The sequence below is a fragment of the Tauraco erythrolophus genome, chromosome 8, assembly GCF_009769465.1.
Source record: "Tauraco erythrolophus isolate bTauEry1 chromosome 8, bTauEry1.pri, whole genome shotgun sequence".
Taxonomy (NCBI): Eukaryota; Metazoa; Chordata; class Aves; order Musophagiformes; family Musophagidae; genus Tauraco; species Tauraco erythrolophus.
This window is the reverse complement of record NC_141472.1, coordinates 16611191-16639107: the sequence shown is the minus strand read 5'-3', so window position 1 is coordinate 16639107 and position 27917 is coordinate 16611191. Positions and strand designations below refer to the sequence as shown.

Sequence of the window (27917 nt, the reverse complement as noted above, 5' to 3'; positions counted from 1 at the left end):
TTTTCAGAGTGAACTTGTACTAACTTTCTTTCACTTCTTTTTGTTAATCACGGTCGTTTGTTTAGTTAAACTAGACTTCATCCTCGGTTCAGTTATGGCTAGGTATCATTGAGTGTTGCCACCACCTTCAGCAGGTGGGTAGTACAACAGAGGTCACCTTTCAGCAGGCTGAACATGGATATCAAGAACAAATTGACCTATTGCCTGCTTGCTTCCTCTCTCTTTCTGGCAAGCCCTTCCAATGAGGACAAGGAAGAAGGCCTGTGAGTTGTTTTCGGAGTCAGACGAGAGTACGTTTGGGTCTGGTCATGTACTGGGGTGCAAATGTGTGTTTTGGTTGGTAGGACTCTGGTATATGTGGTGATGCAGCATTGGAGGAGCTGGAGGCTTTGGCCTTTAGATGGTTCTACAGTAGGCAAGGAAGACTATGCTGTTTGTTTGCTTAAAAGCAAAAAAAGAGAATGGGAGAGATTGGGGAACCTTTCATGGAGAAATGCAGGGAAGCCTCTTCTAATTTTTTAGTTCTGTGCTTTAGTGCTGATCAGCTGCCACGACAGCTCTCATTTGAGCATAAATCTCTGGAGTTTGGAGTTCTAGTATGCTGCCAATGGTTCTGTTGCCTGCTAGAGGAGTATTGTATGTTGCAGCTGTTGTGTGAAGGTTTCTTATTTTGATCTCTACTTCTTATGCGAAAGAAAAGATTTAATTTTTTTTTTTTTGGCTCTGTCAGATGGGCGTGTATCTGAAGACAGTTTGTTCCTTTCAATGTGTCTGAATTGGCAGCGCCTTTAAAAATGCCAAGTAAGAATAATTTTAAATTTAGAGTTAAGTGATCACTGTGAAGGGATTTGTGTAATCCAAGTGTGGTTATTTCCTAGAAATGGAGGAATGATTATGCAGATCCCTAGTTAGTTTAAGCCCTCTCCTCTATCTAGTATCTTTGAAATACCATACTCCTGTGACCTGGTAGCTATCTCACTTTGTCTCTTAAAACTTTTTTTTTTTAGCCATAGTTATCAAAGTTAGTTAATTTAAAATAAAATAACTTCTAGAATGATAAACTTTTGGGGCGTGCTCATGTGAGGAAATAGGGACAGTGAATGGCAATTGAAAGACTTATGTTATTTGGCTTGACAGTGTGGGAAGAGTTCTGAGGATAACAGGATTGTATTTGTTGTGGACAGACAGCAAAGGCTTTCCAGCAGCTTGTGTTCCTTGGGCTACCATAGTCCTTTTCACCGTGCTTAGTGAAATGGGACTCTACAGCACAGCTCAATGGGAGCCTTATGTAGCTGTGGTAACTGATGCGGATGTCATCTCCATGTTTGCCTGCCTCTCTTTTGGGAGCTATTGCTGAGTAGGGTGTATATCTTCCCCTTATATGCTGCAGTTACACTCTGGCAATTACAAGCTGTCCTGCCATCTGACTAATTACATTAGTACATTAGGCTTATCAGCTGTGATGGTGGATGACATGGCTGTGTGTCCTACTTAGCTTTTCTTGCTATGAGATTGTAATGTCTGGCAGTGGACACTTGGAAGCAGAACCTGCTTCTTCTGCCACAGATAACTCTGCCTGTGATTCTAAATTAAAGCTGTTATTGGCCTGAGCCATTGCTATGTGATGAATTGAATTGAGAATTTATAGTGGAACGAAGAAACTGGCAAAGTTGGGAAATAACTCTGATGTTACATAAACCCTTGTGACTGGATAATGTTTTGGGAAGCTGAAAGAGACATCTTTTCTTAGAAATGGTAGATTTTTGTCAGATTTCTTTAAAGAGAGGGATAAAATCTGTTCATCTGATATTGCTAAAGAGAAAACAATTGGTGCGAATAACGTTTTGTACAGCAGAATGTAATTGTGATTGTAGTTTGTTCTAACTTCTGAAGGTGACTTTGCATCTCAAAAGTAACTTTTACAAATCCTACAATGACTTCAAGTAACTGTAGAATCAAATTTGAGTTGGATTGAAGTAATCAATGATTTTAACTTGTACACTCAGTGAAAGCTCCACACACTCAAGTGTCCTGGATGAATGAAGAGTTGTAGGACAGCAGATACATTAGATAGTAGAGTTAAGCCTGTGGATCTTTGCTGTTTCTGAGGTTCTTCATTCAGCACCTTTGTATTGGCATGGTTTCTTATGGCTGCAAATATGTTGATTTTTTTACTGGTATTAAAGCCAAAATTGGCCTTGTATTTGGAACTCTAATAATAATTATGTTGTTGTATGAACTAGAAAATGATCCACTTCTCTCAGCTGTGTTGTTACAGAAGAGCTGACAGAGCAAGGTGAAGCCTGCATTGCTTAAATGAATGAGCAGTGAGTCTTAAATGCACATAGGGAATAGATTTCTCTCACTGCTGCTTGCTTCTCAAGCAAGAGCTGCATCTGATGCTGTAAAGCAGTGGTGAATAACTATTAATATAACTACCTGTTAACTCCGTTTTAGATGCAAACATTTGGATGCTATCATGCTGTTCAGTTTCTTGTCATCTGTCATTTTAAACTATATTATTTATGTGTGGAACAAACTATTATAACCTTGTCTAGTAGGTTTATATGAATGCAGCAGGCCCTGTTTTTTTTGCATTTGCAGAACTTGGGCTCTACTTTGAAAGAATAGGAACTTGCCAGTTTTGGTGAGAGCAGAACATTTGCATGTGCAACTGATCGTCTGTGCTTGTGAATATATGGAAATAAGTGCGAAGTTTGATCCTGGTGATGGTTAAGTGAAATAGATAACAGATTTGTTGCAATGATGCTGGCAACATGAAAACAGTGGTGCAAGTGATTAGATGTCAAGAACTGTGCTTGTCCACAGCTGTCATTTGTTATCTTTTTCTTTAGAGTGCAGTAGACTAATATTCATAGAGTCATAGAATGGCGTGGGTTGGAAGATCATCTAGTTCCAACCTCCATACATGGACAGAGACACCTTCCACTAGATCAGGTTGCTGAAAGCCCCATCCAGCCTGGCCTTGAACACTTCCAAGGATGGAGTATCTACAACTTCTCTGGGCAACCTGTTCCAGTGTTTCACCACCCTCATTGCAAAAAAATTTCTTCTTTATATCTAATGTAAACCTACTCACTTTTAGTTTAAAGCCATTGCCCTTTGTCCTATCACTGCACACCCTTGAAAAAGTTCCTCTTCAGTTTTCTTGTAGTCCCCCGTTAGGTACTGGAAGGCTGCTGTGAGATCAGCCGGAAGCCTTCTGTTCTCCAGGCTGAACAACACCAATTCTGGCAGCCTGTCTTCAGAGAAGAGGTGCTCCAGCCTTCTGAATGTCTTTGTGGCCCTTCTCTGGAGCTGCTCCAACAGGTCCATGTCTTTCTTGTGTTGGGGGCCCCAGAGCTGAACGCAGTACTCCAAATGGGGTCTCACGAGAGCAGAGTAGAGGGGCAGAATCACCTCCCTTGACCTGCTGGCCACACTTCTTTGGATGCAGCCCAGGATACGGTTGGTTTTCTGGGCTGCAAGTGCACACTGCTGGCTCCTGTTGAGCTTCTCATCAACCAGTGCCGCCCCCAAGTCCTTTTCCTCAGGGCTGCTCTCAATCCATTCTCCGCACAGCCTGTACTTGTGCTTGGGATTGCCCTGACCCACGTGCAGGACCTTGCACTTGGCCTTGTTGAACTTCATGAGGTTCGCACAGGCCCATCTCTCCAGCCTGTCAAGGTCGTATTCTTGTCATAGATTTCAAACCAGTGAGTTAGTTTTGCCCTTCCTGGCAGCCTAGAATGCAGTATGTGTTTTAAAAAGTTGCTTTTCTGTTAGGAGGTTAGGCTTCATGTGTATTTTCATGAACATTAGCTGTCCTAGCTGTTAATCAAGCCTACGTTTTGAGGCTCAGCACAGAAATGAAAATATCAAATGAATCAACTGCAACAAAACCAAAAGACTTCAATTTAATGCGAGTGACCTAATATTGACTGCAGCGGATTATTGATGCTGAATTTCAGCTGGCTTAAAAATTAGGAACTCACACTTACGATCAAAAAATTCCAGTGACATTTAGAGCTTCATTACAGTTTTGTAGTAATCTGAAAAGCAGAACAACCTAGTGTCAAAGACTTTACAAAAGTATGAGTACTAAGACTATATTCCTCAGTTACCATGCTTGTTATTAGTATGCAGATAAATTAAGCTCAATTATCATAATTTAATTATAAAATTAACCTTGTTTGTATTTATATTCATATCAGTGAAATATGATTAATGCAATTATCCTTGCATTTGGAAATGGCTTTTCTTTTTAAATATCTCATTTATTGCTTGCTCTTTGAATGTTGTTTGAATTAAAAGATCTAATATTAGTTTTGATGCATTCTTAATTCCAAAACTGGTATCTCCTGTAATGATTATGTTTGACCTAAATGCCAGAGTTCCTTATACAGCTTCGTTGATTGCTGTGCTTAGATTACTGTGTGATCTCAACTCAAAAGGTGATATGTTTGATTAGATTTGGAATATACGGAATTCACAGTACTACGAGAGTAGTCCTAATCCTGTTTCTTTTGAGTGTTATCCAGAAGAGTTTACTTCAGTAACTTCACATCTAAGGGTGTTTAAATTTTAAAAGCACTTTATGTGAACATCAAGTTAAATGCTTTCATTTAGATGTTGAGTAGAGACTTTGGATGCAATGGTGAGGAAATGTACTTTTCAGTTTGACGGATGTTTATAAAGTGGGATGGTTTAAGTGCCAGACTGTAACCTCTGTCTGTGCCTGGATGATCCACCCACAACTCAAGTTTCATTGTAGTGCTAATTCTTGTATTGTGTATTGTCACTTCTGAGAGTAGTTCACTAATGAAAAAGGAGTCCTGTCACTAGGAGACTAAAATGCTCCATTCTTCACAGATGGGACAAAGAGTTTTCAAGCAGGTTACTTTAACTATAGTTAGCTGTCCAGATAAGGTCATGTTAAAATCTAGTCTATATCTTCCATTTCTACCAAGTTGTATGCCAAATTACCAGTCCCGTTAGTCTTGTTGCTTCCCGTGTTACGTGGTCCCAGTGTATCTTGCTGCTTGTGTATTCTTTTGAATGCAGAATAATAGAAAGTTGTCAGAGAACTTACCAGTGTGTTTGTGGAAGGGTATGTGTGAAGAAGTGTTTCTTGTCCATATCTGAAATGTTACGTTTCTTAACATTTGATCAATTCATAATCTTTAGGGTGCCGAGTACATGTAAATGGGCAAGATAACTACCAACTCTCCTCAATTTTAAAATAAATGTGTATACTGAGTCATGAAGTGATTGAGCTACCCCTCCCTCTTCCTAAAATAATGATAACAGCAATAATTACACATATAAACAGTTATGTAGAGAAAAATGTTTACATGTAGAGATGAATAGTTTAGAGATATAGTATTACAATTGACAGAGAACAAAAAAGTCTACCCCCAACTTCAAGTACTTTGGAGCTCTGGTTACGCTAAAGAACAGGTAGACTGGGTTTCCCTCTTTGTTCAATGTGCTAATAGAATACATGGATCCTCCTGCACATCTAAAAGAGAAATTTTGAAGTTTTCTGGTAGTTCTAGGGACACTTAATGAGGTAGTTTGTTACAACAGAGAGCTATTGTATTTCTCACTGACAGTTATGTAACTTTTTAGCATGATTTTGGCATAATTATTGAATTAATGATGCTCAGTTTTCTTCTCAGTCATTTTTTCTAGCTTGTGAAAGGACCTCAGAAAGCACTTGGATGGGCTAAGCAAATACCATCTGTGCAGTTGAATAAATATGTGTAAAATATTTAATTATGTATGAGTCTTTCGGTAACTTCAAGGAATTCAGTGACAATTAAAATGGAAAGGATGATATAAGAGCTCCGTCTTCTATTTTTCACAGGAAAACTGAAGTGTGCTTTGTCGGTATCACAGTTGGGCACATTTTGTACTGAATAACACAAGCTTGTTGAACTCTGTGGCATGCAGCTTTTGTTCTTGAGGCTTCTTGAAGCTGATGCAACCTCATCAGAAACCCGAGGGCTTTTACTTGCTAGTCTTAGACAAATGCCCGCTTGGCTTTGTATTAACAGTAATGAAAAGAAACAACTGTTATATTCATTAAATGAAACTAATCTTCTGTTTCATTCTTAAAATGTCACTGTTACTTTTTTGTCACATATATTAAATATGAGTTTTGTTTCACTAAACAGTTCTGGTTTGAACAATAGCAAGAGGTGTTGTGCATGTTGGAGAAGTGATTATTAGATTCTGAACACAACTTTCAGTGGAGTTAGTCCCATGTCAAACTGTTTGACCTCAGCTTCCACTTTGACACCTAAATATTACTCCATAAATGCATTGTATGCTGAAGAGTTGATCTGAATCGAGATGTTTCCATTCAGAACTCTTTTTTCTGTGAGATTTTTAGGTTTAGGCTAGTTGTGAGTCATAGTAGGCTCAGGAACAAAAAGCTCTCTTTTTTTTTCCCCCTCTCAATTCAACAGTAAGTATTAATCTTGGAAGGATTTTTTGTTGTTGTTGGTCATATTGATATTAAAGGCAATAACTTGTGTTAAATCTTCTGTAATAAGAAACACTATTTCTTCATCAACTCCGGTCCAGACTTTTCGGCTCATCTAATAGAATTCGTTGTGTAAGTTTTGTTAGCCCAACTGAAAACTTTGAACTTCCAAGTTTATGATGACTAGTGGTTAAATAATAATTTTTTTTTTTAGAACTAGAGTGGGAAAGAAACCTAGCCACAGTCATCAACTAAACTGCCAGCAGCTTTTAGCACTTCCTCTCATGCACCGCTTTCAGACCTCTCTTAATTAGCTCTTTCTAATTCATAAGAGCCATATTTTTGGGTTTTAACATGTTACTATCTTTGAAGTCTTTCGTTTTCTTCTAATTTGGTAGCATTTCATCTTTCATCTAGTTGGCTTGATATACTGTAAATCTTACTATAGTGCTCATGTTGCCTCCATCATTGATTTCCTTGTAGATTTTCTTTCTGCATTATTAGCTGTCTTTTTGTACAAAATTGTTTGAGTTCTTAACAGTGGTGTAACGGGCTTTATCACTGTGTTCTGGCTGATCTCACTTTGGGGTGAGAGAATACCTTAAATTCTCAGTTCCTTTCTAGCCCTGCTTTTTGTGCTCCTTGTGCATGTAAGATTTCCTTTTACGGTTCATATAGCCAAATAATTTTGGCATTTTGCATACCTTTCTGCATGTTTTATGCTCTCATCTGCCCCACACTCTCCATTTCGTTTTCAAATCTGGTAATGTAATTGTGCTATGTAAATGGGACTTTCAGAGTGGCTAGAAAAGTGGTGCCTAGGCTCTGCATCTTGGCATGAAAAGTAGTCATCTTTACACTTAGTGCAGGTTGAATTCCACATCCTTTCTGAATCTAGCATTTTGGGTTATACAATCTAATATAAAAATGAGAAATGTTTGCAGGTGAAGATTTGCATCTCATTCCTGAGCTGTGTTAGGCTTAGTGTCCATCTTTCTTTGGACTGGCATGTGGAAGTGGAAACTTAATAGTTCTCCAGTGTCTGAAAGCAAGCACATACTATTGTTCTGTGTATGAAATACATGCCTTTTCTGACTGAACTTGAAGTCTGTGCATTCGTAACTGACTTGAATGACTTTGATCTTCTGTTATCTAAAAGCCCCAGCTTTGTATAGACTAATCACTGTAGTCTGTGTTGTAGCTCTCAGAATGGATCCATCCTGTGAAATATTTCCATCTAGTCAATAGTTTCATTTTGTTCTGTTTCCTGGAGGGGGCAAAGCAACTGTTTAGTAGGGAGAGCTTCCTACAAATGGAAAACTGGGCAGAGCAGTGGTGGCTGCTGTGTCTAGGTGCATGGAGTTCCATTTCCTGCTGCAGCAGAGGTAGCCTCTTCCAGTAGTAGCTGACGCCATCCTCACCCCATATGTGGCTGGCAAGAGCATCAGATAAGCTCTCTGTGGTGAGTTAAAATGGTGCTCTCACTTACTGCAGAGAGCAGGAGAAAAGCATGCTGCTTTGTGACTCAGTGTGGACCACCTGATGGGTGCATTGTGTGGAGAAAAATGATAAACAGAATAGATGCTAAGCTGCTGCATGTAAATTGGATAACCTGGGCACAGAAGACATTAATGATCCAAACATTTTATCTTTTTAAGGCTGTGAAGATGATTCAGCTGTGGTGCTCAAGTATCTTCTTTACATTGTTTGAAAAGTCGAAGCTGGAAGTTTAAGAGGTGGAGATGCAGCAGCATTCTTAACACAGTTAATGGAAAGATATTAAGAGAAACAAGTGGGCAGTGTGCCCAAGTCTTGTGGAAAAAAAATTATAGATAGTAGAGGACTGGCAAGACTGCAGTGATGTCTACTTTCCAGCACTTGTTCCTTTTCTTTAGCAAGCAGAGCAACACTGGCTAGTACTTCCCTCTATACTTGTTTGAGTGCTTCCTTATGTTTCTGTGGCTATGCAGTGGTTTGGGTGAGGAAAAACTCACAATTCAGTTCATGGATGAGATAATTTTCGTTTGAGACTCACCTCCTTGCCTAATTCGTTATAGTGAAGGGATTGTGCTTCCACAGGTACTGCTGCTGAAACTAGAGCCTGAGTCTCCATATCATGATCAGTTGCTCAAATCATAATTCAGCAAACATGATTTGCTCTTTCTTTGTGGAATCTGCTTAGTTTTCCTAGGGTAAGTGTTTGCAAGTTTGCATGGTAGGGAAGATAATGGAACTGACTGGAGTTTAAAACAACCATTGGTTTCTTAGGTTATATGTAAACTAGACCAGGCGCTCAATCCACCATGCGGCCCTGCAAATACAGTACTGTCACAATGGAATGAATGTGTTGGGACTAGGAATTAGAGGCTGCCTATGTTGGCAGTGTTGCAGAAGACTTAATTGTCAAACAATGGCTTTGATTCTTTAAATTTAATATCCATTAAAAAGTGTACAGATCAAGCTGATCTAGGAGTTGGAAGAGATGCTTCCCTAAGAGTGGTGTGTGTATAGATGTTATGGTGCCCGTTTTTTCATAGGCGTGCAGGATTTTGTGTACATGTGTGCTAGGTTAAAGATATTTAAAAACTTTAAAATGGAGAGATAGTCAATAGTCTGTTTCATGGCATTTAATTTAGGTCAGCGTACTGAAAACATGCTACCAGTTCTTGACCTTGCTGACTGAGAACTGAAGGACTTCAAGGACTCTGGTTAATGTCCTTAAGTGTTCCTGATAACAAGTCTTCATTTTGTTATAATGAACATAGCAGAATGCTTTTCTCATTTTCAATATTCTACATAGAAACAGTATTCCATAGGTTAGTGAAACTACTGTTGAAAGGCTATGAGTTTGATTAGGGCCAAATTAGTATTTTTATCTTTCACTAGAGAATTTTGGTAGGTGTGGATATTAAAATAACTTTTTGCATGCCTTACAGTCAGGTTATCAAGCATACTGGCTGGTATTTTGGTGTTCAGAAGATCAGAGTATCAGATCTTAGTCTGATGAGGGTTGTGTTTGAAATCGGTTTACTGATAACTTGAAATCAGTATCTTACTTGCAGAAATCCCTGTAGTTACATAGTTACATACTGAGTTATCAGTGTACCATTTAGTTGTCTAAATCCATTACTAGGTTTGAGCATGGCAGCAGTTGTAAAGCAATATAATTTGATGTCTGTTGGGAGTATATGTGGGGAGCTTGTAATATAGATAGGCTCATATGATAAGATTCCACCTCTGGAAATCTGTTTCCCAAATTAAAAGTTAGATTCATGCTAAACACAATTTACCATTGCAAGTTAAATTGTAACTGACATCTATTATTATGTCCCCACAGGGAAATTTTAGATGTGCTATAAGTATTCCAGACTGTTTTTCCTAGTTGTCATGTGAGACCCAAGTTTTCGTGTCTTGAAAGTTTTTAGGGTAAACTTGATTGTTTTAAAATGCTGTAATTAATTTTTTGTTGTTGTGAAGTGGCTTGACAGTAGTAGGTTCAAATAGTAATTTTAATTTGAAAATTCAACACATTCTGCAGCTTTCAGTGTACGGGGAGAAAGTTCAGACTTTAATTCTGCTGTGCCAAGCATGAGTGGAGTTTGCTTCAGAGAATTTTGGGCTCTGTATAAAGGCATGCAGAGCAAATTATAGTTGTTCAGGTTATCAACCAAATACACAAACTAAACATCTCAATCAAAAGGATCTTTGTGCTAATAACATTAACAAATGTGTTTATAGGATTGTTGGCTTACAAAATTTTAAATGTATTTAACATTAAGAAGCCAATTCCTTGTTGATTTGAACTGATGTGAATGGAGGTGACTTGAATTTAGCTTACATCAGTGGAAGGACTCGCTCTGAACATTCGTATTTGTGCTTCTTTAAGCAGTAAAACTATAGCAGCGGCTCATAATTTCTAAAATGATAGATTGTTTTCCTTTCGTTCTCAAACACTTTGGCTATTAATGAAAAAATATTGTGTTTGCTGGCTTCTACTCAGCTATTCTGGATGTACAGTGTGCTAATGTAAATCAGCAGTTTCTGCTTCTATAAATAGACTTTGTCAGCAGCTGCAAAGCAAAACTGACAAGCTTCTGGTCATTTTTATGATTGCCATTCAGAAATTGTTTGAATAGCTGTGGGAGTGTCCAGTGGTGTGTATGCCTCCTGTAGTGATATTTGCAGACTGAGTGAGGTTATGAGTAGGGAGAGGGAAAGAAAGAGTGCATTTATAAGCCAACAGTGTGAGAGTAGAGGCAGAACACTCTGTATTCCTTCATCTGGGAATCCTTAAGCTGAATTTGAAGCTTTTTTTCTGTAAAAGACATGCTATCCAGCTAGCTAAAAGTCACGAGTTCTTAAATGGGGCCTGGGAATAGCATTTATCTAACTTCTTTATAGCTGGATATAAGGCAGCCTTTACAAGCGTGCTGTGTTGGGGAGCATCACCATACTGTGCCCTGAGAAGCTGTTTCCTAAAATTTGCAGTTCGTTCTGCTGCTGGGTCTGGTTTTCTGTGCTGCATGGGAAAGAAACAGCCAGGCAAGAATGCTTATCTTCTACAGCATTCCTCCTCTCCTGCACCATCGTGAGAGCTCTTATATGGCTGAACAGCAACTGCTGCTATCCTCCTTTCTAGAAGCAGGCTACGAAGGGGTACCAGCGTGCCCTGAAAGAGGAAGGAATGCTAGCAGACCAACCAAATTACCATTGTTGTTTGTGGACACAGGAGAGGTTGCCAGGAAAGAAAAAGTATTGAGTATCTTTCATGTGAGCGTTTAATTGAAGTCCTGTGTCTGTGTTTACATATGTGTTTTTTGTTTTTGTTTTTTTTTTCCTTGAAAGTGAGCAATCTTCTTTTAAGAGTCTTACTAGAAGGCCTCAGGATGTATCTTGGGCAGTAAGAATTATTTTCCTGAAATAGAGAGGTGCTTACTTTCAGTGTTTCCCAAAGTACATATAATAAAATGGATGGTAGATTCAGCTTGTGCTGAAAGATAGCAAATTACTTTATATTCCTCCTCTAATAAAGCACGTTTCTTGAATCTTGATACCCATCCTCTGAGAATGATATATAAAGAAAAGAAATTATGAAATATAGTATTATAATGGCGTGAGTAGAGAACATTTGTCAATTGTTGCTTTAGAAACAGAACCATCAACCTGTGAGGTGGCTAAAGATCACCCAAAAGTGAAATTCAGTGTATTCCAAAGCCTTGGAAACTGGAAAGTTTCTTAGCATCTTACAGTTGTAAATTTTAGCCGTGCTTTAATCTATATTCTTTGTACTGTATTAGATTTTAGTGATGTTAACTATTCAAGGAGAAGTATTCTCAAGGAGAAATTCACAGAACCCTGATGACTAGACTCTTAGCTTATTATTTTTAATGTTGTTTGAAATGTATGTTTTTAAACTTATAATGGATGTCTTCTGGCTTGATAGCCTAAATATATTTAGATGCTCTACTACTAGAAATACGGGTCAGACTAATTCTTCATAGAAGAAAATATTGACAACATGAAAAAGTGCAAAACGTGTTTAAAAAGAAAACATGGGTTTGTTCTTTTTAAAAATCATACAATCGTAGAATCATAGAATCGTTAGGGTTGGAAGGGACCTCAAAGATCATCTAGTTCCAACCCTGCTGCTATGGTCAGGGAAACCCTCCACTACACCAGGTTGCTCAAAGCCTCATCCAACCTGGCCTTGAACACCTCCAGGGATAAGGCATCCACAACTTCTCTGGGCAACCTGTTCCAGTGTTTCACCACCCTCTGAGTGAAAAATTTCTTCCTTATATCTAATCTAAATCTCCCCTCTTTCAGTTTAAAGCCATTGCCCCTTGTCCTATCACTACACACCCTTGTAAAAAAGTCCCTCTCCAGCTTTCCTGTAGGCCCCCTTTAAGTACTGGAAGGCTGCTCTAAGATCACCCCGGAGCCTTCTCTTCTCGAGGCTGAACAGCCCCAACTCTCTCAGCCGGTCTTCATAGCGGAGGTGTTCCAGCCCTCAGATCATTTTCGTGGCCCTCCTCTGGACCCGCTCCAGCAGCTCCATGTCCTTCTTGTGCTGGGGACTCCAGAGCTGAACACAGTATTCCAGGTGGGGTCTTACAAGAGCAGAGCAGAGAGGCAGAATCACCTCCCTCGACCTGCTGGCCACACTTCTTTGGATGCAGCCCAGGATACGGTTGGCTTTCTGGGCTGCCAGCACACATTGCCGGCTCATGTTGAGCTTCTCATCCACCAGCACTCCCAAGTCCTTTTCCTCAGGGCTGCTCTCAATCCATTCTCCGCCCAGCCTGTACTTGTGCTTGGGATTGCCCTGACCCATGTGCAGGACCTTGCACTTGGCCTTATTGAACTTCATGAGGTTCTCATAAGCCCACCTCTCCAGCCTGTCAAGGCCCCTCTGGATGGCATCCCTTCCCTCCAGCGTGTCCACACCACCACACAACTTTGTGTCAGCTGCAAACTTGCTGAGGGTGCACTCAATCCCACTGTCCATGTCACCAACAAAGATGTTAAATAGCACTGGTCCCAGTACTGACCCCTGAGGAACACCACTCGTCACTGGCCTCCAGCTGGACATTGAACTGTTGACCACAACTCTTTGAGTGCAACCATCCAGCCAATTCCTTATCCACCGAGTGGTCCATCCATCAAAACCATGTCTTTCCAGTTTAGAGACAAGAATGTTGCACGGGACAGTATCAGATGGTTTGGATAAGTCCAGGTAGATGATGTCAGTTGCTCTTCCCCTATCCATCAATGCTGTAACCTCATCATAGAAGACCACCAAATTAGTCAGGCAGGATTTGCCCTTAGTGAAGCCATGCTGGCTGTCACCAATCACCTCCTTATTTTCTAGTCGCCAGAAGGATCTGCTCGATGATCTTGCTGGGCACAGAGATGAGACTGACTGGCCTGTAGTTCCCAGGGTCTTCTTTTTTTTTCCTTTTTAAAGATGGGGGCTACGTTTCCCCTTTTCCAGTCATTGGGAACTTCACCGGATTGCCACGACTTCTGAAATATGATGGGTAGTGGCTTAGCAACTTCATCTGCCAGTTCCCTCAGGACCCGCGGATGCACCTCATCCGGTCCCATGGACTTGTCCACCTTCAGGTTCTTTAGATGGTCTCGAACCTGATCTTCTCCTACAGTGGGCAGTTCTTCTTCTCCCAGTCCCTGCCTTTGCCTTCTGTGACTTGGGCTGTGCAGCTGGAGCTCTTGCCAGTGAAGACTGAGGCAAAGAAGTCATAGAGCACCTCAGCCTTCTCCATATCCCAGGTAGCCAGGTCCCCTGTTTCCTTCTGGAGAGGGCCTACATTTTCCCTAGATCTCTTTTTATCGCTGACATATTTATAGAAGTTTTTCTTGTTGCCCTTGATGTCCCTGGCCAGATTTAACTCTATCAGGGCTTTAACTTTCCTAACCTGATCTCTGGTTGCTCGGACAATTTCTCTGTATTCTTCCCAGGCTACCTGTCCTTGTTTCCACCCTCTGTAGGCCTTCTTTTTGTGCCCGAGTTGGTCCAGGAGCTCCTTGTTCATCCATGCAGGCCTCCTGGTGTTCCTACCTGACTTTCTCTTTGTTGGGATGCACCGCTCCTGATCTTGGAGGAGGTGATCCTTGAATATTACCCAGCTTTCTTGGGCCCCTCTTCCCTCCACGGCTTCATCCCATTGGCCTCTTCAGGGATCTCCTCGGTAGAGTACAAAATCTGCACTCCTGAAATCCAGGGTAGTAAGCTTGCTGTGCACCCTCTTTGCTTCCCTAAGAATCTTGAAAATGATTCCTTTCCCATTTTATTCAGCTGATTTTAAGGGAGTAATTCCCTGTGAATTCACTGTGAACGACCATTTGTGGCATTAATGAGGTCTAAATAATTGGGAGAAACCAGGAATATGGTATTTGGCAGATTCTTGCAGACTGTTATGGGGTCTAACTGAAGTTCAAAGTTTAGAAATACAAAGTTTAGAAGAACTGAATAGTTCCAAATAGTATAAAGCTTAGAAGAACTAAAGAATAAATATCTCAGAGTGCATTTAAAGTTTGTTGCTAAAATACTGTATAAAAAGTTGAACTTCAAGTATTTCAAGAAAAGATGAGCATGTTGTATACTAGCTTAATTTCTTTTACAAAGTATAGAAACTCATAAAATACAGAGTTAGTATCTTTTGTGGAATGAATGGAAAGGAGGAAAAATGGTAACTTTGATGTAGAATTAGTTTGACTTGTATAATTCTTTGTCTTTTAAAGACAGGCAAAAGGAATTTATTCCAAGAATCTCTGTGAGAGACACTTTACTAAATAAACCTTTTCTTTCTGCTTTTAGTCAGCAGATAAGCAGCGAGCCCTGGAAGAAACCAAAGCTTACACAACTCAGTCATTAGCAAGCGTCGCCTATCTGATCAACACTTTGGCCAACAATGTTCTCCAAATGCTGGATATCCAGGCATCCCAACTTCGACGTATGGAATCTTCAATCAACCATATTTCACAAGTGAGACTTTTTTCCTGATCTGTTTTTTTTTTTTTTTTCTCTTTATTCTTGAAATTACATAGTGAGTATGTGAATAAGAAAAATAGTTGCATTTAAAACAGAAGAATGCATTTCTTCTCATATTAATTCTGGGAATGGGTCTCGTTATGTGGTTGTATAGCTGTGTTAGTGTGAGCATTTTACACAGGATAAGAGATTAAATGTAATCTTGGCTAGTTTATTGTTTGGAGAGCAGTCTGTTCTGTGTAAGAGAAAAGCACAGAAAAATCACTGATGGAGAAATCAGAATATTATTTTAAGGGACAGATTAAGCTTTCCGGCTCCTTTTTGGTGACATACTGTACTTGGTATTTATTGGCTACAGGCACTTAAAATTGAAAGAAATATGGAATGGATGGTGGAAAACAATACTTGTCATATTTTTACTTTTTTGTTGCTGTAATACTGGCATCTAATGACAAAAGCATAGATGACAAAAATAGTTTGCTCTTGGCTTTTCTTAATAAAATATACTCTGCAATGATATGAACAGAAGGCAAAATTAATGTTTCAAGTTTGTGTATGGCTGCAGAGCTCCTGCCATTGCTTCCATTTTTTCTGAGCAGCAATAAACTAAGCTACCATTATCAGAAACCCATGTCCCATCACCCCACTGATGAGAGAACTTAGACTGCCAGAATGAGCTGAGGCTGGATGATAGATTTCTTGGAGGTGTACATGCCAATGATGGATTAAAACAGAAATTAAGAGTTGAGACAGCACTTTCTGGTTTTGTGTTACTGAAGAGTTGATTGGCATCCTTACTGAATGTTTTTTGTCTTATTTGACCAATACGTTTTGGCTGTTAGGGTTTCTTGATCTCTATGTGATAATGTCATAAATGAAAATAAAGAATTGTTGTATTTAGAAAGACATTCTAAAGTAGGAGCTGTGTAAGGTAGGAAATAAGCAGATTGAGCTGATCTATTAACTTGCTGGTGCTAAAAGGATTGCTAAACTAGTAGAGGTTTGAACCAGCAAAGAAGTGAATAATTTTATGCTGTCTTAATGGGCTGAATTGGCTCACTGGGGGGTCAGATGAATTCCAGCACAGATGCAAAGGAAGGAGTGGAGAGGATTTTCCCTTCTGATAGTAGTACGCTATTAGATTGCCTTGGTTATCTCATGCAACTGCATCCTCAAAAATAAGCCAAGAAGTTTGATTTCTTCTGCTACATACTTCTTGTTAATCCATGGACAAGTCAATTAATTTTTTTTTCCCAGAAAATGTCACAAATTACTCTGTGTGTGTATGTATTTATGTTATATATGTGCTCTGTATGTGTGTATGTGCCTGTGTGTGTGTGCTTGTGTGTGTATATATGTGCTTCTTGACAGGCTAGTGCCAGCTGACAAGTATTTCAACTATTTGAGAGCCTGACACAAAAGACAGCGTATGTAAAAAAAAAAAAAAAAATCCTATTCAGGGTTCACTGGATTTTGCACTTTACAGATGTGGAAAGTTCATTTTGACACAGTTTCTGTAAAGTAGTTTTTGGGGAAAGGGTCGTAGCATTCTGGTTTTTTTCATTCTGAGAATCTGAAATTTATGCAGATTGAGATGCTAGGTTAGATTGTCTTTGGCATTTGTACAAAATGGCTAGTTATTTAAAATGGAGCACTAAATTACCAGCGCCCAACACTTAATGAAGATGTATCTGCTACAATTAATAGGCTGCACTTGAGCAACAAAAAAACCTTTTTTTTATTTTTAAATATCACTGTAAAATTGAAAATTGATTTTAGGTTTGTTTTGTTTTCTTTTTTTTGAGTCTGCATCATCCATATGTAGGATACTCCCCAAATGTTCATGGGAGAGGTGATATCAGAGGAGCAGACCGTATTTTAATTTTGTGTATTACATAGATGAAGTGTGTTGATCCAAGGAACTTAATAAAGTTGAATTCAGCATGTTCAGTAATGGCTTCATCCCATGATACCGATGTTGTAAATGGTTATATTATCTGTCTTAATTTCAGTGGTTATTTTTCTTTAAAAAATGAATTTGTTTTGTCACAATTTCTGTGTAATAAATAATTTATTTTCAGGAAATTTCATTATACTTCTCCTGGAACAAGCCTAACATGCAGAAGCCTTCCTCAGTCTTTTTTATGTTCAGTGTCAAGTGTAGTGGACTGTTTCTAGTACTACTTAAAACGCCTCATGGTATAATACCTCGTTGCCAAGTTATGATTTCAGTCAGTCTGACTTGAAACGATGTCAGTAACATAGAACAGAAAACAGGCTGGTAATTGCCATCTGCTCGCAGTGCATTATTGCATTAATGCTTTGGTCAGTCGGTATTGATATTTAAGTTTCGAAAACACTAATGCAAATTATGATATCTGGATGGTAATCCTGCTTTTAATTCTCATATGCAATTCCACATATTCTACAAAGAACGGAGCAAAATCATTTGGCTCTTAGTAAGAAAAATTTTCCGAAGTGCTTGTTTTTTTCAAGTGTAGCTCAAACTGGAAGAGACATGATTAACTTTAGAAGATAAAATATTCTAGTTCTCTGTTCATTGATGGAATGCCAATTTAAATCACTTTCTGTGTTTCCTTCTAAATGCCAACGTAATCAAAGAGCTGAAAAGGAAGCTGATAATAACTTGTGTTTTTTTGGATTGTATATAGGTCCTCAATAAGGAAATTGTTACTATTGAAACTATTTTTATACAAGAGATTAAATCCTATTGATTTAAAATTTAGGATTACTTTGATTTGGTCTGAAAGCTGATGAATCTATTCTTATTTGCCTTCTTGAACCATGTCCAGAACTAGAATGATACGCAGTGTTTCATATTTGGCTGAAAATTTAAATCCTAAATACAGATCATTTGTATAAATATTTATACGTGATAAAAAAATTGTGTTAAAGTTTTCAAGTTAGCAGACACTTTGAAATGTTGCTAACATACAAATTCTTTAATCTGGTAGATTTTTCAGGTTTTAATATTTGTATGATGAGAAGTGTTTTTTCAGGTTTAGTTATAGAATACTCTTAGTTAACAAGGTCATCTTTAAAACTCTCCTCTGCTGCTAATTATATAAACAAGCATGTTATCACAAAAATGAGTTATAGTGATGAGTTATCTCCAATGGCAATTATTATTGTTATTGTTGTTGTTGTTGTTATGGTTATTATGATGATGTAATGCAAAGGAAAATAACAGAGCGATAAATAAAACCCAAGAAAGAGAAGTGATGCAAATGAAGACAGTCGCTCACCTCCAACTCACCGATGCCCAGCCAGTCCCCGAGCAGCGGCCCCTCTGCCAACCTCGTCCCAGCTTTATATGCTGAGCATGGCATCATATGGTATGGGACACCCCTTTGGTCAGTTAGACTCAGCTGTCCCAGCTGTGTCCCCTCTCAACTTCTGTGCAGCCCCAGCCTCCTCGCTGGTGGGGTGGTGTGAGAGGCAGAAAAGGCCTTGACTGTGTAAGCGCTGCTCAGCAACAACTGAAACATCCCCGTGTTACCAACACTGTTTTCAGGACAAATCCTAAACATAGCCCCACACTTGCTACTATGAAGAAAATGACCTCTATCCCAACAAAAACGAGTACAAGTGTTAACTTCATACTTCAAGAAATTTCATTTAAACTTAGAAAAGGATATTTTTCAAAACTCTGAGTTCAGTGACTTTTAAATGAAGTGGTAAACATTGTTAACTTTGGAATCCCAGAAACTATTTAATGATTTTTCTATTTTAATCTTTACAGATCTGGAGGCTGTTTTTATTGAATTTATTATGGAAACTTCATGTTTCAAAATGGTTAGAAAATTCCTAATAGAAAAAAAAAAAAAGGCAATTTTTATACTTTTTTCCCCCTTAAAAGCATCCCTTGGGTTATTGCAGGCGTCTTGGAAAGCGTGTGAAAAGATGATAGTAATGAGCCTAACCTCTAACAAACTGTCATTTGAAAGCTTTTGCCAAAGGTAATGGAACTGTGGGGGGAAAAAATGTGTAGTAATGCTGTCAGGGGTCTGAAATGTCTTGTTAGAAAACAGGGTTTTAAGTTACAGAAGGGCACAGTGTATTCCGTCTGCTTTTCCTGACAGACTTTCTGAGCCAGGTGTTTTGTTAGTCCAGCTCTCACTCCCAAAACTTCTCAATAGAAGTTTCTAAACTGCTGAATAAATATTCTTCTAGCATTCTCCTGTCTCACTGAAGGGATTTATGCTAGTACTGGAGGCAATAATTACCTGTGCGTTGACGATAAATGTTTTCATTTTCTTCAATAGCGGGTTAATCTTTGTTCCTTTCTCTACTGATCAAATACCTTAATGTTCCTTTCTGCTGTTTTGTACATGTTGTAAGATCTTATGATCCAGCAGTCTACTAAGCAAGAAAATGAAAATTGTAAAAACCTGCCAGGAAAATGCTTTTCAATACAATTTTAGGAGTATGTACCAGAATTAAGTGCCATTTTTATACTCTTAGTCATTCCATAGCTATTAAAGGTAAAAGAGGTTCTGAATCATCATGCAAGAGAATTCCCATTAGATGAGCTTCCAGTTTTAATTAGGTTTTACACATTTCATTGTTTGTTACTGTAGTCACACCTCACTGATCACCATAGTCCTTAATGAAACTGGTTGTACTCACAACTCCTATGAATAATTCATAGATTCATAGATTTCTAGGTTGGAAAAGACCTTAGAGATCATCGAGTCCAACCATCCCTAATCCCCATTAAACCATATCCTCAAGTAGCTCATCCACCCTATTCTTAAACACATCCAGGGATGGGGACTCAACCACCTCCCTGGGCAGCTTATTCCAGTGGCTGACAACCCTTTCAGAGAAGAAATACTTCCTAACATCCAACCTGAATCTCCCCTGACTAAGCTTATGCCCATTTCCTCTTGTTCTATCACCCATCACTAATGTAAAGAGCCCTTCCCCTACCTCCCTACCATCTTTTCTCAAGTATTTATAGGCCGTAATCAGGTCTCCCCTCAGCCTCCTCTTCTCCAGGCTAAACAGCCCCAACTCCCTCAGCCGCTCCTCATAAGTTTTATTTTCCAGCCCCTTGACCAGTTTAGTTGCCCTTCTTTGGACTCGCTCCAGGAGCTCAATATCTCTCTTAAAGCGAGGGGCCCAAAACTGGACACAATATTCCAGGTGCGGCCTCACCAGTGCCGAGTACAGGGGCAGGATCACTTCCCTGCTCCTGCTGGTCACACTATTCTTGATACACGCCAGTATCCCATTGGCCTTTTTGGCCACCTGGGCACACTGCTGGCTCATATCAAGCCGGTAGTCAACCAACACCCCCAGGTCCTTCTCCGCCAGGCAGCTCTCCAGCCACTCCTCCCCGAGTCTATAGCGATGCTTGGGGTTTTTATACCCCAAGTGAAGGACTCTGCACTTGGCCTTATTAAAGCTCATGCCATTGGCCTCAGCCCAACGATCCAGTCTGTTCAAATCCCTCTGAAGGGCCTCCCTACCCTCGAGCAGATCAACACAGCCTCCCAGCTTGGTGTCGTCCGCAAATTTACTGAGGGTACATTCAATCCCCTCATCCAGGTCATTGATAAAGATGTTAAACAGAACTGGACCCAGCACTGAGCCCTGGGGAACCCCACTGGTGACCGGCCTCCAGCCGGATTTAGCCCCATTTACCACCACTCTTTGGGCCCGGCCATCCAGCCAGTTTTTAACCCAAAGGAGGGTGTGCCTATCTAGGCCAGCAGTTACCAGTTTCTCCACCAGAACACTATGAGAAACTGTATCAAAGGCTTTACTGAGGTCCAGGAAAACTACATCCACAGCCCTTCCCTCGTCAACCAGGCGGGTCACCCTGTCATAGAAGGTGATCAGGTTTGATTGGCAAGACCTGCCTTTCATAAACCCATGTTGACTGGGCCTGATCACCCGGTTAACCTGTACGTGCTCATTAATAGCACTCAAGATAACCTGTTCCATGACTTTGCCCGTCACCGAGGTCAGACTGACAGGCCTGTAGTTCCCCGGATCCTCCTTCCCCCCTTTTTTGTAAATGGGGGTAACATCCGCCAGCCTCCAGTCCAGCGGAACTTCCCCAGTGAGCCAAGACTGCCCAAAGATAATGGACAGGGGTTTGGCAATGACATCCGCCAGCTCTCTCAGGAAATAATGAAAAAAGCATGTTTTTCGTTCATGGAAACAAAGTTTCCACAGTGCCAAGACACCATCACTACAATAATATGTGCATTAAATGTCTGTACTCACATTGAATTTATAGATAACTGCATAGGAAAATAGTAAAAGAACATATTTAAAGTTGCAGAAGTCAAGCACTTGAAATGCAGAGAAAGGAAGACGTAATCTTGCCAACACTGCACTAATTACTTTACTTTCTTTCTGATTTGTAGATTGAAATTAAGGCTCAGAGAGTGTAGTGACCAAGGCGTGAACTAGTTTTGAATGACCAGATTCAGATCCAGAGGATTTTGATGTTGTGGTACATTTCAAACTTTGTGCAGTGTTTGAAGTGCAGCTGCTATTGCAGCTGAGGTTGTTTAACATGGTATCAGAGGCCTGTGAGGTAAAGGACATACAAGAGTCAGTGTAATGTTTCTGCAGTTCTCTGGTGCCATGTCTAGATCATAGATGAAATCTAGGATAATCACAGAGATTGAATTCTTCAGTGGCGTTAAACATGAGACTGTCCTTCAAGTTGACTGCAATCACATACCATTGGCTAATCAAGAAAGTATCTGTCTTCTAACGCAACAGATGAGGTGAGGATTCTGTAGTCAATCTCTTTGGTATGACTGCTGCTTGTTCCAGAACTACTTCCTCCACTATGCTTCCAAAAACAAAGGTCTGGCACAGGGAAGGGATAAAAACCTGTGATGGAAAATAAAATGTTGAATCTTACCCTGCTGCAGAATGTTAACGCTTTTGGTGCTCTGGTCTGGAACATGTTTATGTGCTCTGTTTGCACTGGTCCTTGTGCAAACATAATATCATAAGAACTGTGAAGATCTGATCTGCACTATTGTATTGGAGGATGGTATATAGACCTGGTCAACACAGGGAACTTCAGGAAGGACTGGCAAAATTGGTTGGAGAGTGTTTTAGTTGTTAAGTAGTCATAGAAATATATGTGTTTCTGTTAAGCTTATCTGAACCATGAATTTATGTAGTTTATATATTGGCCAAATCTGGGTGGGTTTTTGTGAGGGTGGCGGAGGATGTGTCACAGATAGGTTTAACTACCCCTATTAAATTTCAAATCATTGCTCAACAAACTCAAGCTTTCCAAAGAGAGGGTTGCCAATATATTTTGACCTTGAATAATCTGTTTTTCTGTAGCTTTGTTTTAAGAAATAGCTGTGCAGCTTCAGTAGAAACCTTACAGTTCTAGGCAGGTTGGTACTAGAGGTGGCAGAAATATACATGACAAAGCTGTATTCAGTGCTTAATTTTAGCAAAGTTGCAAGATCTTGAAAATACATTGCTGGGAAATATTAGGTAATCCTGTTGGATAGTAATTTAAACTTCCATATAATGCCCCTGGTATTTGTGAATTTATTCTCTAGAAAGAATGTGAAGAAACAGCTTCTTGGAAGTGTTTTGTTTTTTAAATTGTTCTAGTTTTAAAGGTTGTGATGATTACACAAGGTAATACAGGGTCCATTTTGCTTGTTTTACTATCAGTAGCACAAACAAAAGGATAAAACAGCATAAACAACCCCACTGCCCCAGTCCCTACCTACAGAAAAATGTGTGTTACGAAAATGAGTTCTCATTTGTGCCTGTTCCTTAGTTATTACAAAGCCTGTCTCCTAACTGTAAAAAGTCTGTCTGGTACCATTCATAATCACTGAAGTGGTAACAAGAAATCCTATGCATGTTCAGAAATCCTAATGGTGGTGATTCTGACTATGTTCTTCTTTTTTTTTTTAACCCTGTAGCTAAAATGTTTGTTCACAACTCTGGTAAACTCTGGTGTAGGTTTTCCTATAAGGAAAGCTGTTTTGTCAGCAAGGAATTATTTTTTTATTTAAATGATGCAAGCAACTCCATGCATCATGATTTAAGAGATTTTATTTCCCCAGAAGGGATAGACTTTTTGGTAACTTTTTCCTAGTCTTGTTACTAAACAAGATTCAAGTACAAGTTTTTAGGCAGTGGGTTTTCAGCAAGGCTTTCTCTTACACTAAAGATTCTCCTGTGGTACTCTGTAATATGTGGAGGGAGGGATTTTCAGTGTTGGCCTTTGGCATTCTACATGAAGGCGCTGGGCTTAACCACTGGCTTCATTGCCGATAAATTAGTACTGAGCACCTTCTAGAATCTAATTGTTGCTTTGTGATGAGTGATTTGTAATAACTGAAACACCTTGTCAATTTGTCTGAGTGAAATTTTATTCTATCATATGACTACCAGTCCTAGTTTAGCAAACTGTTTTACAGTGAGAGAAAACCTGCTTATGGTTTGTTTTTCAGGTCATAAAAGTTAAGGTTTGGGAAGGTATCCTTACACTTGATCTAGTAGGAGACTATTTCAAAGACAAGCTTAGAGAGCAATTGTAAAATTATTGAAAGAATTGTATAAAACAATGTTAGTAAATTAATGAGAACTACTAAGAATGGAAACGAGAAGGAATTTCACTGAACTGTAAAGAATAAGAGTAACAGAAAACCTAAAGAACTCGTGGCTGTTAATGTGGGTTTAGATGTAGCAAGTTCAACAGTAAATCGAGCAAGATGATGTAATCAAGTATATGTAGTGATATGTTTAGCACAGTATACAGAGATCTTCAAAACGTTGGAACTGATTCAAATTTTTTTTATATACTGACTATTCAAATGCATACCACTGTTAGTAAATACACTGCGTCTTTTGTAGACGGTGGACATTCACAAAGAGAAAGTTGCTAGAAGAGAAATTGGTATCTTGACTACAAACAAAAACACCTCAAGAACTCACAAAATCGTTGCACCAGCTAACTTGGAGCGACCAGTTCGCTACATCAGGAAACCTATTGATTATACAATTCTAGATGATATTGGACATGGAGTGAAGGTAGGTGATGTTTAAAACAGCCAAACTGCCAATACATTGTCTTTGTATATTTTCAAAATAACCTGATGCTTTTCATGGTAATATACCAGTTTCTCCTTGCCTGGCCAGTGTGTCTGTAAACATAAGAGGGGTCCAATTTGCAGTTGATCCTCCCCGTTGCCTTGCCCCAGTGTTTCTAAACCTTGCAAACCCACTGAATCTTGTTTCCGAGGATATTTGGACTATGGGTCTCTCTTAAAATGCTTCTGCATACCTACTTGTGTGATGCTGCTATTACTGTTTGAATCAGTTGCCAGGGATGTACCTGGGGACTGAAAAGCTAATGACCATCACTTTTCTGTCAGAATTAGCACCACAAAGTATGATCCAGCTGAAATTGCCACTGGTTTACTTTGAAGCTCACCCAAAGAAAGGATATGCATAAGAAGTATTATGTGCTCCTTTTCTTCTTTCTGTCAGAGTCTGTTATACCCATAGTCTGTGATGTGCTTTGTTAAAGCGAGCTCTCTACAACTTTCATGCCATATGGGGTTTCAGAAGGGGAATATTGCTGCCAAGTTTGAAGCCAGCTGGTTCTCCCTTTTAAGACTAGGAAAAAAGGAGGAATTTCAGGGCAAAGATCAGACTGAGACACAACTGGTGGCTGTTGTATGCGAGTGTTAGATCAGTGTACACAACAGCGGTAATGTCATGTGTGAGATTAGATACATGTTTTTTAAAGGCAAGTCCTGAACGTAAACACAGTATAGGCAGGTGTGAGCTCATTGTTAATTTGTGCTGCCAGGAAAACAAATACGGAAGTGAGAACACTGACAGTGTTAAAGTTCCAGGAGAAGAAAGGTAAATAACACAAAGCGGTGTCATTTTTACATGACAAACTAACAAATCTGTAAGCCTGCTAAGTAGCAGGAGGGTAAGATGCTTCTTCCAGTCAAAGTACACCAGAATTTCTTTTGCTTGACACCTAACTACATTAGGTTATCCGTGTTGTTCAGTTTAAACTCTCTGTTTGGGTAGTCCTTTAAATGGCAATAATTTGTTTAACCAAACTCTTGGAAATCTGAATTCCAAACAGTGCTATTTAAATATCTTTCCCAAGCAATTGTACACAAGGTCTTTTCAACATCCTGTTCGTTAACAGAAAGTCTTTTTTCCCCATTTCTTACCAAAAGAGTCAACCTCAGTTTGTAACCCTAACCGGATTTTAAAAAGGCAAGTGACTCTTTAAGCTTGATTTGGAAAACCAAACCAAACCAAACAAAAAAACCGCCAGCATTAACAGCTACAGTTTTGAGCAGGAAATTATTATCGGTCTTGTGTTAAAATCTATTGCCAATTCTTAGAAATTTTGAATTTATGCAGGTCAGCAGAACTGCTGGATATGGATGGAGCATATTAACCTGTAGGATTACTGTAGCTAATATTTTAATGATCACTTTTGTTTTAATGAGATTATTTTAGAACTCATTAAAGAATAGTTTTTAATTGCTTTGCAGCACAATCTTATTTAGCACTGGCTCTAAACCATTGTAATTGGTGTCCCACTTACTTCAATGTAGCAGAATCATATTCACTGTGATGCAATGAATTACGTTCTTTGAAAGAACATAATTCATCAAATGGGTGATGACTCAAATGTGTATTTGCATCCGTTTGTTATGCTTGTGATATGCTTGAAACATCTTACAAATTATATTTACAATGTACTATATCTAGAAAATGAAAAAGTATTGTGTACTTGTCAAGCAATAAACAGAGGACTTGACACCATTCTATCCTTAAGATCCATAGATCTATTCCAATCAGGTTAATCCTGTGTTCAACACAGGAGAAACAGTGACTCTCTTGCTGATGGGGGGAAAGTGGCCAGTTGTGCTTATAAACCTATTTTTGTTCTGCTTGAGTAACTACAGATTAGTTTACTAGATCTCTGACTGGAGAATAAAGAGGAAACAAGAAAAAGGGTAGGAGCTGTAAATTTGCCTATCTATAGCTCTTTATTGCTTGAGCTGTGGCATTTTCCCCTTCAAATGAGTATTCAGGAGGAGTTATTGGATAAATAGCAGTAAAGTTCCAGTTAGCATCAGGGTGCCTCAGTCTGCATTCTTTGTCCTCTTTCTACTTTTTCTGCTATAGAGCTTCCTCTTTAGTACCTGAACCCAGAATTATGTATTGTCAGGACAATCAAAGAGCTAATGCAGCAAACATTCATTGCAACCCCTGAGAAGGATGACAAACTGGATAGAGAATAGTCCAGGACAAAAAGCGAGCATCCTTGGCCAAAAAATCCAGTATGCCATGCTGAAAGAAGTAGTATAGGCACTTGAGCACATATTCCTTCCATACAATAATACAATATTCCATACAATACTGTGCTCTACAATATGGTTTCTTAATAGGTGAGAGAGACTTTAAATGCCGCTATATCATTCCAGGAGTCCCTCCTCATCTTCCCTCCCTGAAGCTGCAAAATGTAAAGAACCTTTTGTCTGAGGGAGATATGCTTTGATTTTTTTCAAATGTTTCTTGAATTACAAACTCTTCCAATCTGTTCTTCCCTCCAAAGAGTTCAAAGAGTCAAAGAGAATGGGGGAAAAAAAAAGGTTGATCCATTCAAAGTGGTGTGTATTCATGCACTGTAATTATCAGGCAGTGCTGCTGAGGAAAAGATCGCAGCTCATTAATGTAACCGGCCACTCTGTCTGACCAGTACAGAGGGACCTGATTTTCCAGTGTATCTGTGTGAAGTAGAGACCATTTTGGTTAATAGGTCCATGGAACTTTAAACTCAAAGACAGGAGATTTTCTAGTAAATTAGATTATGTTTCCTTTTTAATACATTAGGGTCTATTTATGATCTAAATGAATGAAACAGCGTACTCACTCTGGATGCTCCATCGTTGAGATTCTGCATACTTAATTTTCGGTGTTACAAAAAGTGTAAGAAACGTAGTGACACATTTAGATTAGCTGAACTGAAACAGATCAAATGATATTCAAGTGGAAGGACTAGTATTTTTGAAAAAATTACTATGGAGAAAGAAGATGCATGGCATTGGGCCAGTAAGACGTAGGACTTAATGTCAAAAAGCTACCACTTGGGCTTTAAAATAAGATTTCACTGTTGATTAATGTCTTCATACATAGTTTAGAAAATACTGATACGTGATGTAATATCCATATAAAGTGCTGTACTTCTTGTAACATGTAATGATTTGCTCTTGATCTTTGTCCAAGAAATACCTCGTGGCATCAGGTTAAGAGTTAACTAACAGCATTGTCTAGGAAAGACCGTATATTAGCTTAATATTCTAAAGGCCTCTGTTTCAGCTAGTTGTAAATATGCTAATGCATGTACCAGTTTAAATGAGCAGCTCAGGGTATGATAAGGGTCTTCTTTGACAGCTCAGATAAATTAATCTCTGAAGTTAATCCATCTAGATCTCATGTTCCATTCTGAAAGAAGCTGACTTTTTATTCGCACTGTAAAAACTTGAGTAATTAGTGTACAAGCATTTGAGCATTAATTTTAAGGGTTAATCTAAAGTCTTTGTGATCAATGTATATTAAAAGTTTCAGCTTGAAAATCTTTTGTTCATGACACATTCTGCTTTAACCACTCTTTCTATGATCTACTGATACATTATTTTGTTAATGCTGAATGCTTAACTTTTTTCTTTCTTTTTCCTTTCTCTTCATATCCTGAAGTTCCAACTAACCTTTCAATGCTTTTTTTCCTTACCTCTTTTATTTGCTCCATTTATGCATTAAGTGGTTGCTTAGATTTAAGGTAAGAAACCCCAGGGCTGGATTTCCATTCTTATTCTTCTGAGATTGTTACACACGGGGAGA

The 27917-nt window shown here is 39.1% G+C and overlaps 1 protein-coding gene across 46 annotated transcripts in view; it reads left to right on the top strand.

Annotated features, from left to right (window-relative positions):
- Positions 1–27917, top strand: part of ABI2 (abl interactor 2) — a 71388-nt gene that overhangs the window by 18445 nt on the left and 25026 nt on the right. For 20 of the 46 annotated variants that reach the window (XM_086615626.1, XM_086615621.1, XM_086615618.1 and 17 more), the window contains exons 2-3: positions 14829–14996; positions 23889–24065. In XM_086615626.1, coding sequence (XP_086471752.1) covers positions 14829–14996; positions 23889–24065 — 345 coding nt within the window. Of the gene's footprint in view, positions 1–14828; positions 14997–23888; positions 24075–27837; positions 27856–27917 lie in introns of all 46 variants that reach the window. The other 26 variants (XM_086615615.1, XM_086615607.1, XM_086615614.1 and 23 more) reach the window with 5 other exon arrangements.